The sequence below is a fragment of the Nerophis lumbriciformis genome, linkage group LG09 (genome assembly GCF_033978685.3).
Source record: "Nerophis lumbriciformis linkage group LG09, RoL_Nlum_v2.1, whole genome shotgun sequence".
Classification (NCBI taxonomy): domain Eukaryota; kingdom Metazoa; phylum Chordata; class Actinopteri; order Syngnathiformes; family Syngnathidae; genus Nerophis; species Nerophis lumbriciformis.
Window position 1 is genome coordinate 18,960,099 of NC_084556.2, and position 18,643 is coordinate 18,978,741.

General features: G+C 39.1%; 1 protein-coding gene across 2 annotated transcripts; it reads right to left on the minus strand.

Moving 5' to 3' along the window:
• Window positions 1–1,839: 1,839 nt before the first annotated feature.
• Window positions 1,840–14,848, minus strand: b4galt4 (UDP-Gal:betaGlcNAc beta 1,4- galactosyltransferase, polypeptide 4). 2 transcript variants are annotated; one of them, XR_012050606.1, is made up of 8 exons: window positions 14,522–14,848; window positions 8,142–8,534; window positions 6,335–6,567; window positions 6,063–6,250; window positions 5,084–5,206; window positions 3,661–3,765; window positions 3,342–3,581; window positions 1,840–3,300 (listed from the first exon to the last, which is right to left on the minus strand). XR_012050606.1 is itself a non-coding variant. In XM_061962382.1 (7 exons), the coding sequence occupies exons 2-7, from the start codon at window positions 8,389–8,391 to the stop codon at window positions 3,446–3,448; spliced, it is 1,035 nt and encodes a 344-aa protein (XP_061818366.1). In that variant the 5' UTR covers window positions 8,392–8,534; window positions 14,522–14,848; the 3' UTR covers window positions 1,840–3,445. The 2 variants fall into 2 exon arrangements, 1 of the variants encoding a protein (XP_061818366.1); XM_061962382.1 differs by having other exon boundaries at window positions 1,840–3,581.
• Between the last annotated feature and the right edge of the window lie 3,795 nt (window positions 14,849–18,643).

An 18,643-nucleotide genomic window follows, 5' to 3' on the forward strand; every position in this document is an offset into this window, starting at 1 on the left:
ATCCACCACCTTGCCTTATCTTTGTAGAAGCTTATTTAAGTTCTTTTACGTTTGAATAAAATATGGTTAAAAGAGGGCTATTTACCTTACATAATGTACATACTGTATGAAAATGTTTATAGTAACTATACTTTAATTTACTGCATATTATTATATACTTAATATGTGCAAAATTTGGACATGTTTTCATACATCTCTTTTTGGACTGGACTCTCACGCTATTATGTTAGATCCACTATGGACTGGACTCTCACAATATTATGCTAGATCCACTCCACGTCCATTGCATTGGTCGCCCAGGGAGGGGGTCCCCACATCTGCGGTCCCCACATCTGCGGTCATCCCATTGGGTTGAGTTTTTTCTTGCTCTGATGTGGGATCTGTCGTTGTGGATTGTGCAGCCCTTTGAGACACTTGTGATTTAGGGCTATATAAGTAATCATTGATTAATCGTATTATTTTTGAAGAGTACGTTTGTCTTTCTGTACCTGTTTAGTTAAATAAATGATAAATGGGTTGTACTTGTATAGCGCTTTTCTACCTTCAAGGTACTCAAAGCGCTTTGACACTACTTCCACATTTACCCATTCACACACACATTCACACACTGATGGAGGGAGCTGCCATGCAAGGCGCTAACCAGCACCCATCAGGAGCAAGGGTGAAGTGTCTTGCTCAGGACACAACGGACATGACGAGGTTGGTACTAGGTGGGGATTGAACCAGGGACACTCGGGTCGCGCACGGCCATTCTTCCACTGCGCCACGCCGTCCCTTGCATATAAAGCTGAATAATCTGTGTGGTAATGAATACTTAGGCCTACTACACTACTGTATTTTAATGTTGGTCACTCTGGTGATACTTGGAGAGCTAAGTGTTTTCTGAGGTGGTACTTGGTGAAAAAGGTTTGAGAACCAGTGTAATAGAGCATTGTGCTAACAATATGGCAATAACAGAGATGGTTTTATAAAGAGCATGTGAGCGTGTCACATGTGCGCTTGATGACCAGGCCTGGCCTCTGGAAGACAAAGCTTCTTTCTGCACCATAGGAAGAGGACATGACATCATTTTGTCCATACAAAGCTTCAGACATCCCGCTCTTTCTTTGCACTGTTCCAAAAAAAAAAAAAAAAAAAAAAATGTGCAGAGGTCACTGGAAGTGAACAACAAGCAGACTTTTTTTAAATTTCGGTGATATTTACCATTTGTGCAATATGAGGCAGTGCAGCTAAAAGGACTATTGTTGTGTTATATTACGAGGAAGACATACAACTCACAGCAAGGATAGGAAGGCATCTTAGTGATTTCATTCTTATCTTTACAGTGTGTCCCCCCACCACGTGTCCATTGTCTACTGCAATGGGCTCAGTCATTCTGCTCTGGACAAGCAGGACTGAAAAAAGAATTGATAAACTGCTTTTCTACCGCTCCCTTTATCGTGGTAAAATGATGGCTCAGTCTTCAGCACATTTTTTGCTTTTACTTGGATAACGCTTAGCTTTGTTTTTATTACTACGAGACTGTAGTTTGCAGTGCAACATACATTTGCACATCTGATGACGCTAAATAATACCTAAAACTTCAAGAACACAATATAACGATAATAAGTTATCTTAATTGTAATTGCATTTTTTGAAGGAGCTCCTGCATTGTATGTCTTTAGATTGTAGAAGTGAGCCTAACTCTCATTGCAGGGCAAACAACATCGTGAATACTGACCCCAAGTGGCCAAAATGATACACTGCAATTTGCACGGAGACCCCAGCAAAACCCCTACAACTGTTACATGACATTAAGAAACTAGTAGTTTCCACTAAAGAACAACACTTAAAACCACGTGAAAATAAGAAAATAATAGTTTATTAGACATTTAATTTTTAGTCATGAAATGTATCATATTCAATAGGGGTGCACAAAAAAAAGCGATTCACATTCTTATTCATCCTGATTATAAATCCATTCATAATTTAATAAAAATCGATTAAAAAAAATCAAATTAAAATAAATTAAAGCAGAATAGTATGAAAAACAATCCCCTATTTATGGACTTATGTTCATATATTATATATATTATATTATATTCTGCTTCTCTGTGTTGGCCCTGTGATGAGGTGGCGACTTGTCCAGCGTGTACACCGCCTTCCGCCCGAATGCAGCTGAGATAGGCTCCAGCGACCCCAAAAAGGGACAAGCGGTAGTAAATGGATGGATGGATGGAAAATAAATGATATATTTTTTTAATAGAATACATTTTTTTTAAATATTTTTTTACGCCAGAATGAGCTTTTTCTTAACCTATTTTGAAACATTTTATAATTTGAATTATAATACCAAATAATACATAGCGAGAATCGGTTTGAGTCGCGATCAAATCGTCACCCCGGGAATTGGACCCTGGTCGAATAGTTAGGTGCGCAAAGAGCAGTCATCATTTCTTCTCCCACCAATCATCTAAAAATTGATACATTCAACAAAGATATTCAGAAAATTCAAAAATAAAATCAGTCTTTCGGGATTGGCAATGCATCTGGCATGATCAGGAAGTGTCAAGTTTGATGGTCACTTGAATAAACATTTACAAAAATGTCTGTATTGTATATAATATTAGGTCATTTTGATTGGTCACATCCTGATAAGGTAATAAATAATCCACCACCCAAGTCAAGTACATAAGGCTCTATACAAACAAGTATATTGTCCTGGCTCCTTTGCAGGACAAAAACAAGTCTTTGCTTACTAAGAAAAGGCAGTCCAGTAATATGACTATTTTTTATATAATATGATGATTTGAGGAAGGTTTTATAACATCCACCAAATCCTACAAGGTCACTTGCTTCATTTTGGAACTTGTCTGCTCATCTGGAATTCAATATTGTCACTTCTAGATAAGTACGGTACAGCATTATACAACATTTGAATAATTTAGCTGGTAAATTATTTCGAGCGCGTGTTTATTGATATTTCTAGAATAATAAGCCAAGAATGATAATGTCTCCATGCTCAATCCATACACCTGGACTATCTTTTAGTGTGGAAACACTGCACGTATAAAAACATCACAATACTCAGTTCCTACCGAGTATTTATGTTGTCACGCTACTTTTACCAAACTTAGGTGTTGGTCTAAAAATAAAATGCAGTTCAGCCTCCTCTTAAGAGAGATATGATACATGTATAATATGTAGATTAGATGTGCATCCAGCTAAAAAAAGACTAAGAAATGACGAAGTGATGAATCACATTGGATACATATTAATAATCAAACAGTACTGAGCTCTGGGTGGATGTTTGGGCACTTTAAGACTGCACATAAGGAGTCGTTGAAATGTGAACACAGCTGAAGTGGACATTTGTTGTTGGAAATCCAACAGCATCCCCTTTCACTTCCGCTGCTGCAAATGTGTGGTCGTAGTTCTGCACTCATCTGGCAACCGACTAAAAACCTCAGCTCTGTGGCTTTCCAATGTCCACGGTCACATTGACGTACAGCGGCGGCCTCTCCACCGATAAAGTCTTGTACGAGCAGCTATTGAGTCCGTCTTTTTTCCATACCACTGGCGTTCGTCCTAACAGTTTCATCCTGATGGGGCATTTTAAAACATCAATGAGGGAAAAGTCATAGTTTTCAGCGCATTTTCTAAATCCCTGAATGGACCAACCTGTCTTTGTTGATTTCATTGCCGCTGTCGCGTTTGTGAAATACCATTGTGTAGCGGGCGATGCCGGCAGGCGGCCGCACAATCTTCATTTTCTGTAGCTCCACCCTACGAGTAAAAGTGAGACATTACGCCTTGTTTACTTTGAGCAGTACAGTTAAATGACCACTGCAAAAAACACATAATAAGTAGTACTTATTAGAACCCATTTGCTGGGCTACCAGCAGTAATGCCAGATGGGAAATGACACATTATCGTACCAGAAGCTTAAAATGATAGTATTTTGAGTACAATTTGACGTTGCGCAGGACTACTGCTACAGTAAAAAAAATTACAACAGACAGTGTATAGTACAGTTTATAATGCAGTTTTACCTGTAAATAAACAAACAGCACTGTTGAAAATAAGCAGTCACTGTCAGAACAGCACCCCCGCCTGGCTATAAAGAGGCATGTAAAGCAATGCACAACATCAGATGTTTGTGTTTGCTAATAGCCATGCATTGTACATTTTGGAAATATTAATAGTACATCACAGAGAGGATGTGAAATTATTGTACAAATACCATAATTATCGAACGTCGAGTGACACTGGGGACCAACCGTGGTTGTAGAATATGGTACCTAAAGCCCCTTTTCCACTGTACCCGCTGTTGATGCATTTTCAGTGGCATAAGCAATGCAGTGGAAAAGCAGTTTAATGGTATAGAGACTAGACAGATTGCAGTCCACTGATTGGCCAATGTCAGACTCAAACAAAGTGTTTTCTTTTACGTAATATTGTTTACATTCCAGGAAGAAAGAACACAGCATCATGGATGTTCTGGATTGTTATTCTTTGCTGACTTTATTGCTTTCTTCTACACCAGGGGTCCCATGAGCTGGTTTTGAGTAGTTCACCAAGGGGTAAAAGAATATTTGCTTAAACTCTCAGTATTTTCATAACTCGTTAACTATCGTTAATGACAAATGACCACAAAATAGCAGAAAGACAATGAGCACACTGTTTGAGTGGAGATCTGCATCCTAATTTAAGTACAATTTAAATGATGCCACTCATATAAATGAAACCCAAAAACCTACAGTAGAATAAAAATACACACTGAAATACAAGATGTCGATAAACAACATTTATTGTTATTGATTTTTTTTATTACGTAAGCAAAACAAGGTTATTCCCTTTGGGTTGAAATAAGCTATGCAAATAAAGATTACACAAATGAGTAGTTCTCTGCCATTTTTATTTTGTAAAGGTAGGTGTCAAAAAAAAGGTTGCAGACCCCCCTGTTCTAGGAGGTTCTTACAGTGTAGTTTTCTAGATAGAAGAATTAACAACGAGCCACAGACAAGCTACATAAAGTGCTTGCATGCACACTTGTGCATCTTAAAAGTGGCTTTCAAAGCGGCTGTGGTAAAATGTGTTTTACCTTTTGCAGAGGTCGTCGTCTTCTCCACCCCAACCCCAGTAGGCGTTTGAAAAGCCGTTGACTTGATGGAACTGCTCTCTGCTCATGGCTGTGACGCCTCCAAAGTAGCCCTTGTAACGCAGCCTCAGGGAAGAAATACATTACTTTTAGGCCACAAATACTTTTCTGTTTGTTTCGTTTACTCCTCCATTTAAGATTCACTCCCAACTAGCGTGTTAGTTTTTCAGGGAATTACAACTCAGTGCATGGGCTACATGACATTTTTGGTGTTGACCTTACACGTTTTTGGTAGAAAACATGAAACAAAAACACATACAATGAGACAAGTGCAACTGTGGGAGCTCTCTTTTGGCAAGCTATCACAAATTGTTTTGGTTTTACAAGTTAGATATGATGTTGTTGCTGATTGGTCCTGAATATTGTCAATTTCCTCCATTTATCGTTGAACTATGACAGCTGTAGTCACAGTTCTAATGAATACATTTCCTCAACAATTAGAACACTTTGATCCCTACTCTTGTATGTTGTCTTTTATATTGCCTGTTTTTACGGTGGTTGGTTGCTACGTTTAGTCTTTCTAGATTTTGTTAGATCACAATTGTTCACACAAGATTTGGGGCTTGGAGGACACCACACACACATTACTGTAAGATTAATACTGCTCAATGCCAGATTTGTTATCTTTGTGTGGGGTCTGTAACACATAACAGATCTCTTCAGATTTAGAAAATATTTACATGTTTACCCCGCTTTATTTGATACACAGTCCACATGTTTTAGTCCAACTTTCCTTGAGTCGCCACAGTTGTCACACTTATGTGTTTTATGGGTTTAGCATTATTTTATCTAAATAGAGGCTACTCTAGTTTGAATAAAAAAAACACTCATGTCTCATTGTTAGTTTATGTTATTAAAATGGTTTTACTGGCACAACAAACATGTAGTACAAGTACAAGGAGAGTCTTTGCCATGTACTTACTTGTATCCAGTGGAATTACGTCCAACCACCAGGTGTTTGGGTTGTGTATCGCAGATGTAGAGATTGTGGTCGTTTTCAGGAACCAAATCCACATCGTGGAAAATGAAACAGTCCCAGTTGTAGTCCTTAAGTGCCTCCAAGTAACCCACGTTGAGTAATTTGGCGCGGTTGAAAGTGACCTCACCAGCCTTTTTGAAAACCAGTCAAGTAAGAGGGTTTTGGTTTTTGAATTATGACAGCAATATGATAGTGTACACAGTGTGGTTGAACACCTGCTGGATGACATAGACTGCATAGTGGAGTTGCTGCCTCTGCAGGAAGGGGTGCAAGTGGTGCAGCAGGTAGAGGAGGTGTCGCTCGCGGCTGCGATGCGGAATAAGGATGGCCACGCTCTGCCTGGCCGTGCAGTAGGAAGGTTCAAACTGGCCTTCAGCTACTCGCTTGTTTTCGCCCTCCACGTTCATCAGTGTCAGGGTGGGCTCAAAGTTCAGCTTCAGTGCACCTTCTGCGGATTATTTTTTAAATAAAAAGTCAATGGATTACATTTTAATAATTACATTAGTGGTTAACTTAATTGTTAACATTTGTGTAACAGCATGTACTGTATTTGACATAATTACACCTCGTTCTCACTTGCTATGAAGGTAAAGATTTGACTCTGGAACAGATCATTTCTATTTCCATATTAATCCAGACAAATGCAATGTCAGATCATGTCTGGGAACAGATTGTGTGTAAAACAAACATGGTATCTTAGTTGATGTGAAATAGTCTCAAGTATAATACTTATACTTACTTACTTTTGCTTACTATGTTTATCCTGGCACTTATTGCTCTTAAAGAGCTGCATCTTTAAACACATTTACAAGAGAAACATTGATTCCCACTTAGGGCCTGATCTACTAAGATTCAAACACCACGCACTAAACAGCGTGTGCAATCTATAAAACAGCATGTACTATCGATGGCCGTGTTGCATGCAATTTACTAACATTACACTCGAGCAAACTGCCTCATATGAATTACATTTTTGTGCGTCTACGTGTCTTTCGCCACGGAGACACTTGATCATTTACTGCACATGCATGTTATCATGCTTCTACCTATGGCATTTTGCTATGTTTTCAAACAAGCAGCAGACATATACCACTTTTTATAGGCATTTTAGAAGCAGAAGTAAAGTTTCTAAAAGGTACAGTTGTATGGAAAATAATTTAGTTTGGGATGGTATATATGTGTATGTGAGGGAGGGAGAAGGGGGGCATCTCTGGTTCACACTCCAATACGTTTAACATTAAGTGCCCTGCCATAAAACAAGAAGAAGAAGACACTACTGAAATGATTATAACCAGAGAAGACCGGACTACTGTTATGTAACAACTATAGTATTGTTGGTCCTAAGATACGGTTAGACTGTTATTTACCAAGCACTTAACAATGTTTAGTGTGAGTAGTGGAGTCGATAAAGTGCTCTCTATAATCTTCCTAAGATCCTAATAAACTTGACACTAACACAGTTACACCACAAGTTTCTGAGTTTTTTATTTTAAGTACAGCTGAAAAAACCCCACCATGGGGCCAAAGAAAGTTGCAGGTGGCAACACTTTGATAAAGAAGGTGAAAAACACTATTGAATTATCCCCCTAACTCCTTGCTCATTACCATCTTTGCCAACAGGTCTTCAATAAATGTAATTAAATCTTAATTTATTCATATCACTCATATGTATTATGCATTTCTTTCTGCGTGTAAAAAATATAAAAAATGTTGGTAGTATTTTTGGGTGTCAAACGGATTATTATGGAAAAACGTATGACTCTGTCTTCGTCTTTTAGAACAAATTACTAACCAAAAAAAATATACCACTGAAATGAGATTCACTACAAAAGCTGTATATAATATAATAATGCTCATGTTTGGGTTGACATTGTCACAATAGGTAAATGTTTGTGGTTGTAAATAAGGTAGTATAACACTTAGTACAGGCGTGCCCAGTAGATTAGTGTATAATGTGCAGAGGTTTAAACCAATGTTGACTTTAAACACAGCAAACATATCTGAGTGTGGGCCTTCACTTACGTAGCAGCGGCGACTTCTGAGGACACTCCTGTATTGGCGTTGGAGTAATCAAGTGATCCGCCGCTGATGTCCATGAGTGTGCCGTGTCCCGCATAGCAAGAGCTTGCGTTGTCACCGAGGACACAGGAAGGGATTTGACAATTTCTCCAGAAAACATGGCAACCCATGCCAGCACAGACAAGCAGAGGAGCAGCAGGAAAAAGTACTTCCCCCTGCGCAACATCTTGCAGGCAGATGAACAGACGCCCATGGCTGTGTGATGACGTGATCGCAGTTAACTCTATTGTTTGGACGGAGCAGTCATTGTGTGATGAAGCATGCTGATGCTTTACAAATTACACAATCTTCCATGGCTTGAATTTGATGCTGCCTTCAGGGATGAAACACCGACACCTATCAGAAAGAGCAGATGTTACAAGTTAATGCAGATAACAAACACATTTATAAACCCTACAAGAGGCCGAGACCTAACTAATGACACAATGGCCCCACACTATTTATGCTGAGAACTAGTGTTGTCCCGGTGCCAAAATTATTTCGATACTTTTCTGAACTTTTTCGGTACTTTTCTAAATAAAGGAGACCACAACAAATTGCATTATTGGCTTTAATTCAACAAAAGAATCTTACGGTACATTAAACATATATTTCTTGTTGCAAGTTTGTCTTTAAATAAAATAGTGAACATACAAGACAACTTGTGTTTCATTAGTAAATAAGCAAACAAAGGCTCCTAATTTAGCTGCTGACGTATGCAGTAACATATTGTGACATTTTCCATTCTATTATTTTGTCTAAATTATTAAAGACAAGTGGTAGAAAATGAATTATTAATTTAATTGGGGGTGGCGGACTGGTACTTTTCAGAGGCGGTATAGTACCGAATATGATTCATTAGTATCGCGGTACTATACTAATACCGGTATATCGTACAACCCTATTGAGAACCAGTCCATATCGACCAACTCACCATCGTAGTAGTAGTAATTTAGTCTTTATTTGAAGGGACAATGCACAGAGACATCAAGCTCAAAGACAGATATGTTCTGCACCAGATTATAGCTAAATAGCTCATTTCCATCTGCGGTCCCTGGTTACCTAAATTAATGATATACAAAAACATGCGATGAAATTATAAGAATAAAATTATACTATAGCATGTAACCAAATTAAGAAAAGTCATAAAATGTCCTTTCATTGACACATATTATACATTACAACCACACCTCATTTACATCATCACACAGACAATACATGCTCTCGTTCACATCTGTCATCATTTGTAAAAACAACCATGATTTTAACAGACACAACTCACAGTTTACATTTTCTTCTCATGCATAAATATAATATATATGAAGTTGACATGTCAAACATAGTGCCCACCTCAGTGACCGTATGAGCAGCTTTGATTGCTCCAAAGCCACTTTTTAACTTCAATTGTGAATGAAAAGTAACCTGTTAGACTTTTCAAGTTTGTTGTGAGGTCGTTTCATTCCTTTATCGCTTTATATGAAAAGGCTGATTGTGCAGAATAGGTTTTACATCTGTGTATGCTACACTGCCCCCTGGTGGAGGCTCGTGTGTTGCTAGTTGTCACAGCAGATGTAAACTGGACGTGTTCTACTTATTACCTAATTACCTACAATATTGCCTGCTTGAGCTGACATCGACACTTTTTTCGAAACAAAAATTAAGACCCAACCAAAGGGGCCATATCATCAAATCAAATCAAATCAAATCAAGCTTAATTTATAAAGCACTTTTCATACACAAAAGAAATGCAACGCAAAGTGCTTCACAAAGTTAAAAACAATACTCCGGTGACCCATATCCCCCATTATCACATACGTACGCACGGATACAGATACCAAACACAAACACACGCACACACACACACAACATACACACATATGCAACTATATGGACCAATGATTGCATGGCTGGGTACAGAGGAGACATGTGAGTAAACACTATCACAGGAGCCATCTGCACCAGTAGTTCATCAGACCATGGTGGACGCTGACACAAAAGCGCCCCCACAAGCACGGTCGATAACCCCTGAGGCAGATGGCTCATCTGAGGAACGTTGGAAAATAAAAATAATAAAACCTGTAAAATAGTAAGAACCATGTGTAGAGATAAAGAATAGAACCATCTGATTGGTTACACGCAGAGCGGTAACAGCCAATCAGCAGTACGTATTCAGAGCGCATGTAGTCAGCATACTTGCCAACCTTGTAATAACTTCACCTTTATTGTTAGTTTTTAAGCCAAAATGCGTCCGTTCTCCCGTTTCTGTCTACACACTTTGTCTGTTTGTAAGTACTCCGTGATTGTGCGCTGCCGAACATGCTCGTCTGCTCATAAACCAGCAATGACACAACGTGACGACGATTCATTAGTATCGTGGTACTATACTAATACCGGTATGGCGTACAACCCTAGTGCACAAAAAAGTTCAATGTTCAAGGATTTGTTGTTTGTTTTCATCGAAATATAAAAGAAAATATACCATAATAGCTGACAACAACAAAGTAGTAAAACATATTTAGAATCCGGGACAGTTTTAGACTGGTTTTCATATAACATTACCTGTGACTGTTGCAGGTGGTGAAAGGGCTTTTAGCAAACGAAAACTAGTTAAGAACTATCTCAGAGCAACAACAAGCCAAGAGAGGCTAAATAAGCCTTGCAAGAGTTAATATTGAAATTCAGCTAAGCCGACAATTATAAGACATCATCAGCAAATTTGCTAACAAAAAGGCCTGGCGTTGGGTCTTCTAGTGAGACTTACTGTGAACAGACAAGCCAATTTAAACTTTAATTGAGATTGCATGAGGCTTGTTGATGTTTTTGATATTTTTTTTATAACAACGTATTCCATGTGCTCTTTGTTTTACTTGCACATTTAAGTTAAATGCTACATATTTACCTATGGACTATTTTGAGCCAGGACACTATATTATTATTTTCTTTGTTTTTCAGTGCTTGATTGTTAAATACAATAAAATACGCACTACCTATTTGTTGATTGGTTATATTGTTAAATACAATAAACTACCCACTACCTATTTGTTGATTGGTTAATTGATCATGTATTTTCAATCAGAAGTGTAATAATATGTTGGAAATCAGTGAAATAAGAATAATAGAACAAACTATATAAATTTACATATAATAATCTGACTGGTTAAGTCGGTAATCGTACAAAAGGAAACAAATTGGGTGTATTACACCAGGCACCGTCAAGAACACTGAAAAACAACAGAATTGAAGGTGGCAATGAATGGGGTAGAGGAGTGTTCTGTCGATGTCTGCTCTCCAACACTAATTAGCATGCACACAAACGCAAATATTTCAAATATTTGCCTTGAACAAGAAGCAGCTGCTTTGTGTACAAGTAAGTGGTGACTTTAAATTATGTTTATTTCATTGTATCTTCTGACCAGCAAGCATGTAGACAAATAAAGTGTGAGAAAATTCACATTGTATGTGAATACTCATCGAAAGCTCAATAAAAAGTCAGTAGGTGTGGCATAACTCTGCTTCACAACACTTCTCATACAGTACGTGCCTGGTTTTCCAGGGATAAATATGCAGCAGAAATGATCTGTGATGCACTTTAATGACTTTTTTGTTTTTAGTGAGTAGAAGTAAATATTAAAAGTGAAGGAGGTGTATCTTTGATAATCAAATAAATACAATACAAAAGTATTCGCCCCGCGCACAGGGAGTGTGCATTACCCTAGCGTGCAGAAAACGTCTAGAACGTGCAACCCAACCTTTATCACAGTGCTAACAACAACGTAAGGACACCTTTCTGTCGTTTGGCAACACTTTGAACACCACTCTTTTTGTATTGGAACCAAAGGTTTTTTCTGATCTTCCAGGCCATGAGGGGTCATAGTGTTCACATTTGTTAGTGTTCAGCCAATAAGGAGCAACAGGAAGTGACGTCAGCAGAATGTCCCCACAGAAACGTTTGTGTTTGTTTTGGGTTAAAAAAAATAAGCGCATCTCCACAGTGTCCTATCAATAGTGAGTAACATCCAGGTGGCAACGTTTCGTGGGTGAGAATGATGTAATACAGTCTTCCCCATAAGCGGTGCTGTTAGTGAACAAAACCATAAAATCCTGTGCAACGGCATCTTGAAAGTAAACAAAACATTAATCGTGTCTGCCAGCAAATGGCGAGGATTGATAACATCGCAAAACTCGAGCAACGTCTGAATGCCTAGGGCGTATTTTCAACACTTCGCCATGACACTAGATTCTAAAGCCAATGGGGAGGGTTAAGAAGAAGGGGGACGGGGGAAGAAGGACAATTTGGATTGAGCCTCAGCCTTTTTTATTAGCCTATTAGAAATTACGTGATGACGTCACGCTAACACCATATTGACCGAATACTTCAGCTGGTTCTTTATTTGTTCATTTTTTTCTGCTGCTTACGGCACAGGGGTGGGACCAGACAAGCTCTGTTTTTACCAACTCCTTTTGGACAGTTGATCACTTGAGCCAAATGTGCGCTTGTGAAGTTTTAACATGGTTAAAATACCTATATTGACTTAAAATTGAAATACAACAATAAGGCTTCACACCACTGCTGTTATTTCTAGAATGTTAAATTGTTATTCAAAAGCATATTCACAAGTACAGTAGTTTGTTTTGATATACTGGGTGGCTATGGGCCACTGCTGTTCTTTTTTTTTTATGTATTGGCAGCTGCTACTGCAATGTAAACTCTGTTTAAAAAGATGTTAATAATTGACTGGTTCAAATAATTTTCAATAAAATTGTGAATTTAAAAGTACATGGGTTCAGGGTTTCTTTTTTTTTTTTTTATATTGTATTGAGAATCGTGGAAGATTACAGGTGTTGATATCGACTACTGAAATTTTGATATTGTGACAAACTTAGTGCAAAGTAAGTTTCAAAATAAAAACCATAAAGTATTAACCAGGATTCTACCACAGCAACAAACAAAATTAACCTATTTTGTATTTTTCTATTAGGCCACCAGGAGAAAAATGTGCACAAGTATGAAGGATTTACTGTAATTGTAATCATACAAGGAAATCACCGCAGTAGTTCTGTTGGATAAGTTTGAAATATCATATGAAAACACAATAATCTAAATTAAAAATATGAACAATGGAGATTCAACTTTTCCTTTTACCCCAGGCGAAAATCACAATTAAATGTGCAAACAATGTCTATTTCCGGTTTTGGTTATGTCCACAATGCTGTCAATGCTGTTATGTCAATGCTGCTTGGTGTTGACATAAGCGGGTTCCATTGTAGTTTGTAGTGGGGTCATCCATCCATCCATTTTCTACCGCTTGTCGCTTTCGGGGTCGCGGGGGGTGCTGGAGCCTATCTCAGCTGCATTCGGGCGGTAGGCGGGGTACACACTGGACAAGCCACCTCATCACAGGGCCAACACAGATAGACAGACAACATTCACACTCACATTCACACACTAGGGCCAATTTAGTGTTGCCAATCAACCTATCCCCAGGTGCATGTCTTTGGAGGTGGGAGGGAGCCCACACAGTCACAGGGAGAACATGCAAACTCCACACAGAAAGATCCCGAGCCTGGGATTGAACTCAGAACCTTCGTATTGTGAGGCACATGCACTAACCCATGTCTCACCGTGCTGCCTAGTGGGGTCATATGTACTGAAATCCACAGGTAATATATAATAATTTCATCCACATTAAGAATCAGAGGGAAAGTACTAGAAAGGGTTGTCATGTACACAATAATAACACTCTGACGGTGTCAACCAAAACTGTACATTATGATATTTGATCCAGTCCTCATATTGGATATCCTTGAGTGTCAACCACACCCTCAATAATAACCCCATACAGTGACAAATCATAATGGAAAACAGACTAAGTGCAGGTTTTTCCCTTCTGTGTTGCAAGCCATTAGTGACACTACAAAAAAGACCACTTTGATGTACAGTGAAGTGTCATATTACATTGCAGGTGTTTTAACCACTTATTATATTGCTCATTTATACAGTACCCACAAGTTACTGTTACATTAGCTGGTTTGCATATCAAGTAGTCAATTTTTAATCCATTCTCTCTCTAAATCATTAATTATGAATTAAAAACATAAAATTGGCTTTTGTTTGATATACTGACTTAACACATGTACAGTATTCTGATTAATTACATCAATGCATTTAACCACTCATTAGCAACCACGTGACTAACATTAATAGACTTAATTAAGAAACCTTCTATTGTAGTCTTAATTTGTTGACGTACAGTCGAGCTAGCATTGACTAGCTTCAGGCAACATCGCAACACTATTTAATAGCTATTATATGTCAAAGAAAGTGTGAGAAAAGGACACATCACCTTTCACGACGCGTCCTCCTCCGCCCGGATGCGGCCCATGTTTACATAAAAGAAGTCCTTCAGCAATCTTCCTCCGGAGCTTTTTTTTTTCTACTTGGACTACCCTGCTCGTTCGCTAACGGCAGCCAACTAACGCAGACGTAAGCTTTCAAACCTCGGCACAAAAAGTACACCGCGCATCATACCGCGGTGTTGTAAGTGAGCGAACGCCCTTAGAAAGCCTATTCCTGTTACTTATTAAAATATGTTAATATTGCTGTTACTTTGACCGTTAACATGTAATTTCCCAAGCAGCGGCTGTAAAGCGTCAATCTAATTTTGCTTCCGGTATGAGATTTTCGTAGTAAAACCACGTAACGTCCAAGTGCTTTTTTAAAGGTATGATGGATCAGATTGCTGACAAAAAAAATGTAAAACGCCTTTGTGTACTCAACAGTATCTACATACATTTTCATATTTCCCCCCCATCAATATTTTCCTAAAAAATGGATTGTGTTTTATTTTGAAAAGAGCATCAACAGCTAGGACAACAGCCGCATTCGATGTATTGTAACGACCTGCTGAGGTTGACGTTGTGTTCTTGAGTAAGTGATATTCAGAATTCCTATTGTAATGAACGTACCACGCTTGTAAGGTGATTGGCGAAAAAGGAGGAATGAGGATAGAAGTGCGTGTGGAAGGAACGAGATACGTTGAGCTGTGTTAATGTAGGTTGCTCAATAATACACTGCTCAAAAAATTAAAAGAATACTTTGAAAACACATCAGATTTCAATGGTGAAAAAAAAAATGTCGGATATCTATACTGATATTGACAGTTTAATGTCTCAGGAACAAAAGGATGCCACATCTTTTGATGGAAATAAAAGTTTTCAGCCTACAGAGGGCTCAGTATATAGACACCCCAAGAATCAAAGTGAAAAAATTATGTGGCAGGCTCGTCCATTTTGCCTAAATTCAATTTCTGCAACTCAAAATTATTTTCAATATCTTATGTGGCCCCCACGTCGTGCTTGTATGCATGCTTGACAACGTCGCAGCATGCTCCTAATGAGACGACGGATGGTGTCTTGTGGGATGTCCTCCCAGATCAAAAGGGCATCAGTGAGCTCCTGTAAAGTCTGAGGAGCAACCTGGCGGCGTCTGATGGACCGAAACATTATGTCCCAGAGGAGTTCTATCGGGTTTAGATCAGGTGATCGTGAGGGCCATTCAATTGTGTCAATTCCTTCATACTCCAGATACTGTCTGCACTCTTGCCACATGAGGCCGGGCATTGTCGTGGACCAGGAGGAACCCAGGACCTACTGCACCAGCGTAGGGTCTGACCATGGGTGCAAGGATTTCATCCCGATACCTAATAGAAGTCAGACTGCCGTTCTCCAGTCTATAGAGCAGTGTTTTTCAACCTTTTTTGAGCCAAGGCACACCACCAGCAGAACTAATTAAAAACTGAAACTCAGCAGCCGATATTGACAATAAAAAGTCGTTGTCGCAATTGTTGGATATGACTTTAAAGAATAACCAAACATGCATCAATATAGCTCTTGTCTCAAAGTAGGTGTACTGTCACCACCTGTCACATCACACCCTGACTTATTTGGTCTTTTTTGCTGTTTTCCTGTGTGTAGTGTTTTAGTTCTTGTCTTGCGCTCCTATTTTGGTGGCTTTTTCTCTTTTTTTGGTATTTTCCTGTAGCAGTTTCATGTCTTCCTTGACCGCTATTCCCCACACCTACTTTGTTTTAGCAATCAAGAATATTTCAGTTGTTTTTATCCTTCTTTGTGGGGACATTGTTGATTGTCGTGTCATGTTCGGATGTACTTTGTGGACGTCGTCTTTGCTCCACAGTAAGTCTTTGCTGTCGTCCAGCATTCTGTTTTTGTTTACTTTGTAGCCAGTTCAGTTTTAGTTTTGTTCTCCATAGCCTTCCCTAAGCTTCAATGCATTTTCTTGAGGGCACTCACCTTTTGTTTATTTTTGGTTTAAGCATTAGACACCTTTTTTACCTGCACGCTGCCTCCCGCTGTTTACGACATCTACGATGCAATTAGCTACCTGCTGGCACCTACTGATATGGAAGAGTATAACGTGGTAAGTCTGCCGATCTCCAGACAGCACAGACACTCAACAACACATTATTTGCGGATTGCTGGTTTGCAAAAAATATTTTTAACCCAAATAGATGAAATTAGATCATCTCCCACGGCACACCAGACTGTATCTCACGGCACACTGTGCCGCGGCACAGTGGTTGAAAAACACTGCTGTAGAGGTCTGTTCGTCCCTCCATGGAAATGCCTCCCCAGACCATCACTGACCCACCACCGAACGGGTCATGCTGAATGATGTTGCAGGCAGCATAGCGCTCTCCTTGGCTTCTCCAGACCCTTTCAGGTCTATCACAGGTGCTCAGGGTAAACCTGCTCTCATCTGTGAAAAGCACAGGGCGCCAGTGGCGGATTTGCCAATTCTGGTGTTCAATGGCAAATGCCAATCGAGCTCCACGGTTCTGAGCAGTGAGCACAGGGCACACTACAGGACGTCGTGCCCTGAGGCCACCCTCGTGAAGTCTGTTTCTGACTGTTTGGGCAGAGACATTCACACCAGTAGCCTGCTGGAGGTCATTCTGTAGGGCTCGGGCAGTGCTCAACCTGTTCCTCCTTGCACAAAGCAGCAAGTTTTGGTCCTGCTGATGGGATGAGGACCGTCTACGGCCCTGTCCAGCTCTTCTAGAGTAACTGCCTGTCGCCTGGAATCTCCTCCATGCTCTGGAGATTGTACTGGGAGACACATCAAATCTTCTTGCAACAGCACGCATAGATGTGCCATCCTGGAGGAGTAGGACAATCTGCGCAACTTCAGGAGGGTTAAGAAATCGCCTCATGCTCCCAGTCGTGATAATGACTCTAGCTAAAGCCAACACTTGTGGAAAAACAGTTAAAAAAGATCAAGAGGGAGGAACTTGAAATGGCCTCCACCTGCAAAACCAGTCCTGTTTTGGGGGCCATCTCGTTGTTGCCCCTCGAGTGCACCTGTTGTTAATTCCATCAACGCCAATGCAGCTGAAACTGATTAACAACACCCTTTTCCACGTACCTGACCAAAACCTTATCAGAAAAGTGCAATTGAATTCATGCCATACCCTGATAAAAAAAACTGTTCCTTTAATGTTTTTGAGCTGTGTAGTTTAAAAAGAGCGTCAGACTTTGTGTGCACTTATTCTGGACGCTATAGTATTTACATACAGTGTTTGTTAGTATTTTAAAAGGTAACTTTTAGCATGTTTTACCGCTGCTAGAAATTGACGTGGAGCCATTGAACCAAGTTGTATGTATCTAACTGATTTTTAGTTTAATTTGAAAACTTCTATAGTAATATTTTCAATTTGAAATTGACCATTTACTACACTGTGCAGTTATTATGTATTAATTGTTTTGTTTTTTTAAATATATACTTATTGTTTATTTTTAGATCTTTTGTTTAAGTGCTGATATAATCAATGACAAGAACTGAGACACATTGAATGTTTGCTTCCACAGAGCATATCAGACGGGAACACCATGCTGGTCTCTGTGTAGTGAGTCTTATTCTGCGTTGTGTAGTTTTTTTTTTTTTAATAAAGACACTTCACCATGCCGTCGGTTCAGTATTTATTGGCCACCTGTGTTGGAAACACAAAACACACATACACAGGTCTCAACTTTCTGGCGGAGTGATATCTGCTCCTTCTCTTTCAAAAGTCCGAAGAAAGAGGAAGTAACAAACATTCATTCATATAAAAATAATTACAAATTAAATTACATTAACAAAAACGTTTTCTCACAAAATAATTATAATGCACAAATCCACTGTTGGAAACACGAAACACATACACAGGTCTCAACTTTCTGGCAGAATGATATCTGCTCCTGTGTGATGTAAATACCATGCGTAAATACTGCCAAACCATTCACACAGTCGACGCTCTACTTCTAAATAAACTAAATTGTGCATGCATAAAAAATTACTTTAAACAACACATCACTTGTACACACAACATTATTGGGTTAACTTTCAAGTATCTAGGAACGTTTAGGAAGAATATTTACAATATGAAGAAACACGGTGCAGTGAAGAACTA

Excerpts from the sequence above, each read along its gene's own strand:
- b4galt4 (XM_061962382.1), bottom strand. The coding sequence starts at position 8,391 with ATGGGCGTCTGTTCATCTGCCTGCAAGATGTTGCGCAGGGGGAAGTAC. Across the intron at positions 5,207-6,062 it reads CGTAATTCCACTGGATACAA|GCTGCGTTACAAGGGCTACT; the intron begins GTAAGTACATGG and ends TTCTTCCCTGAG. Across the intron at positions 3,766-5,083 it reads GACGACGACCTCTGCAAAAG|GGTGGAGCTACAGAAAATGA; the intron begins GTAAAACACATT and ends TTTTACTCGTAG.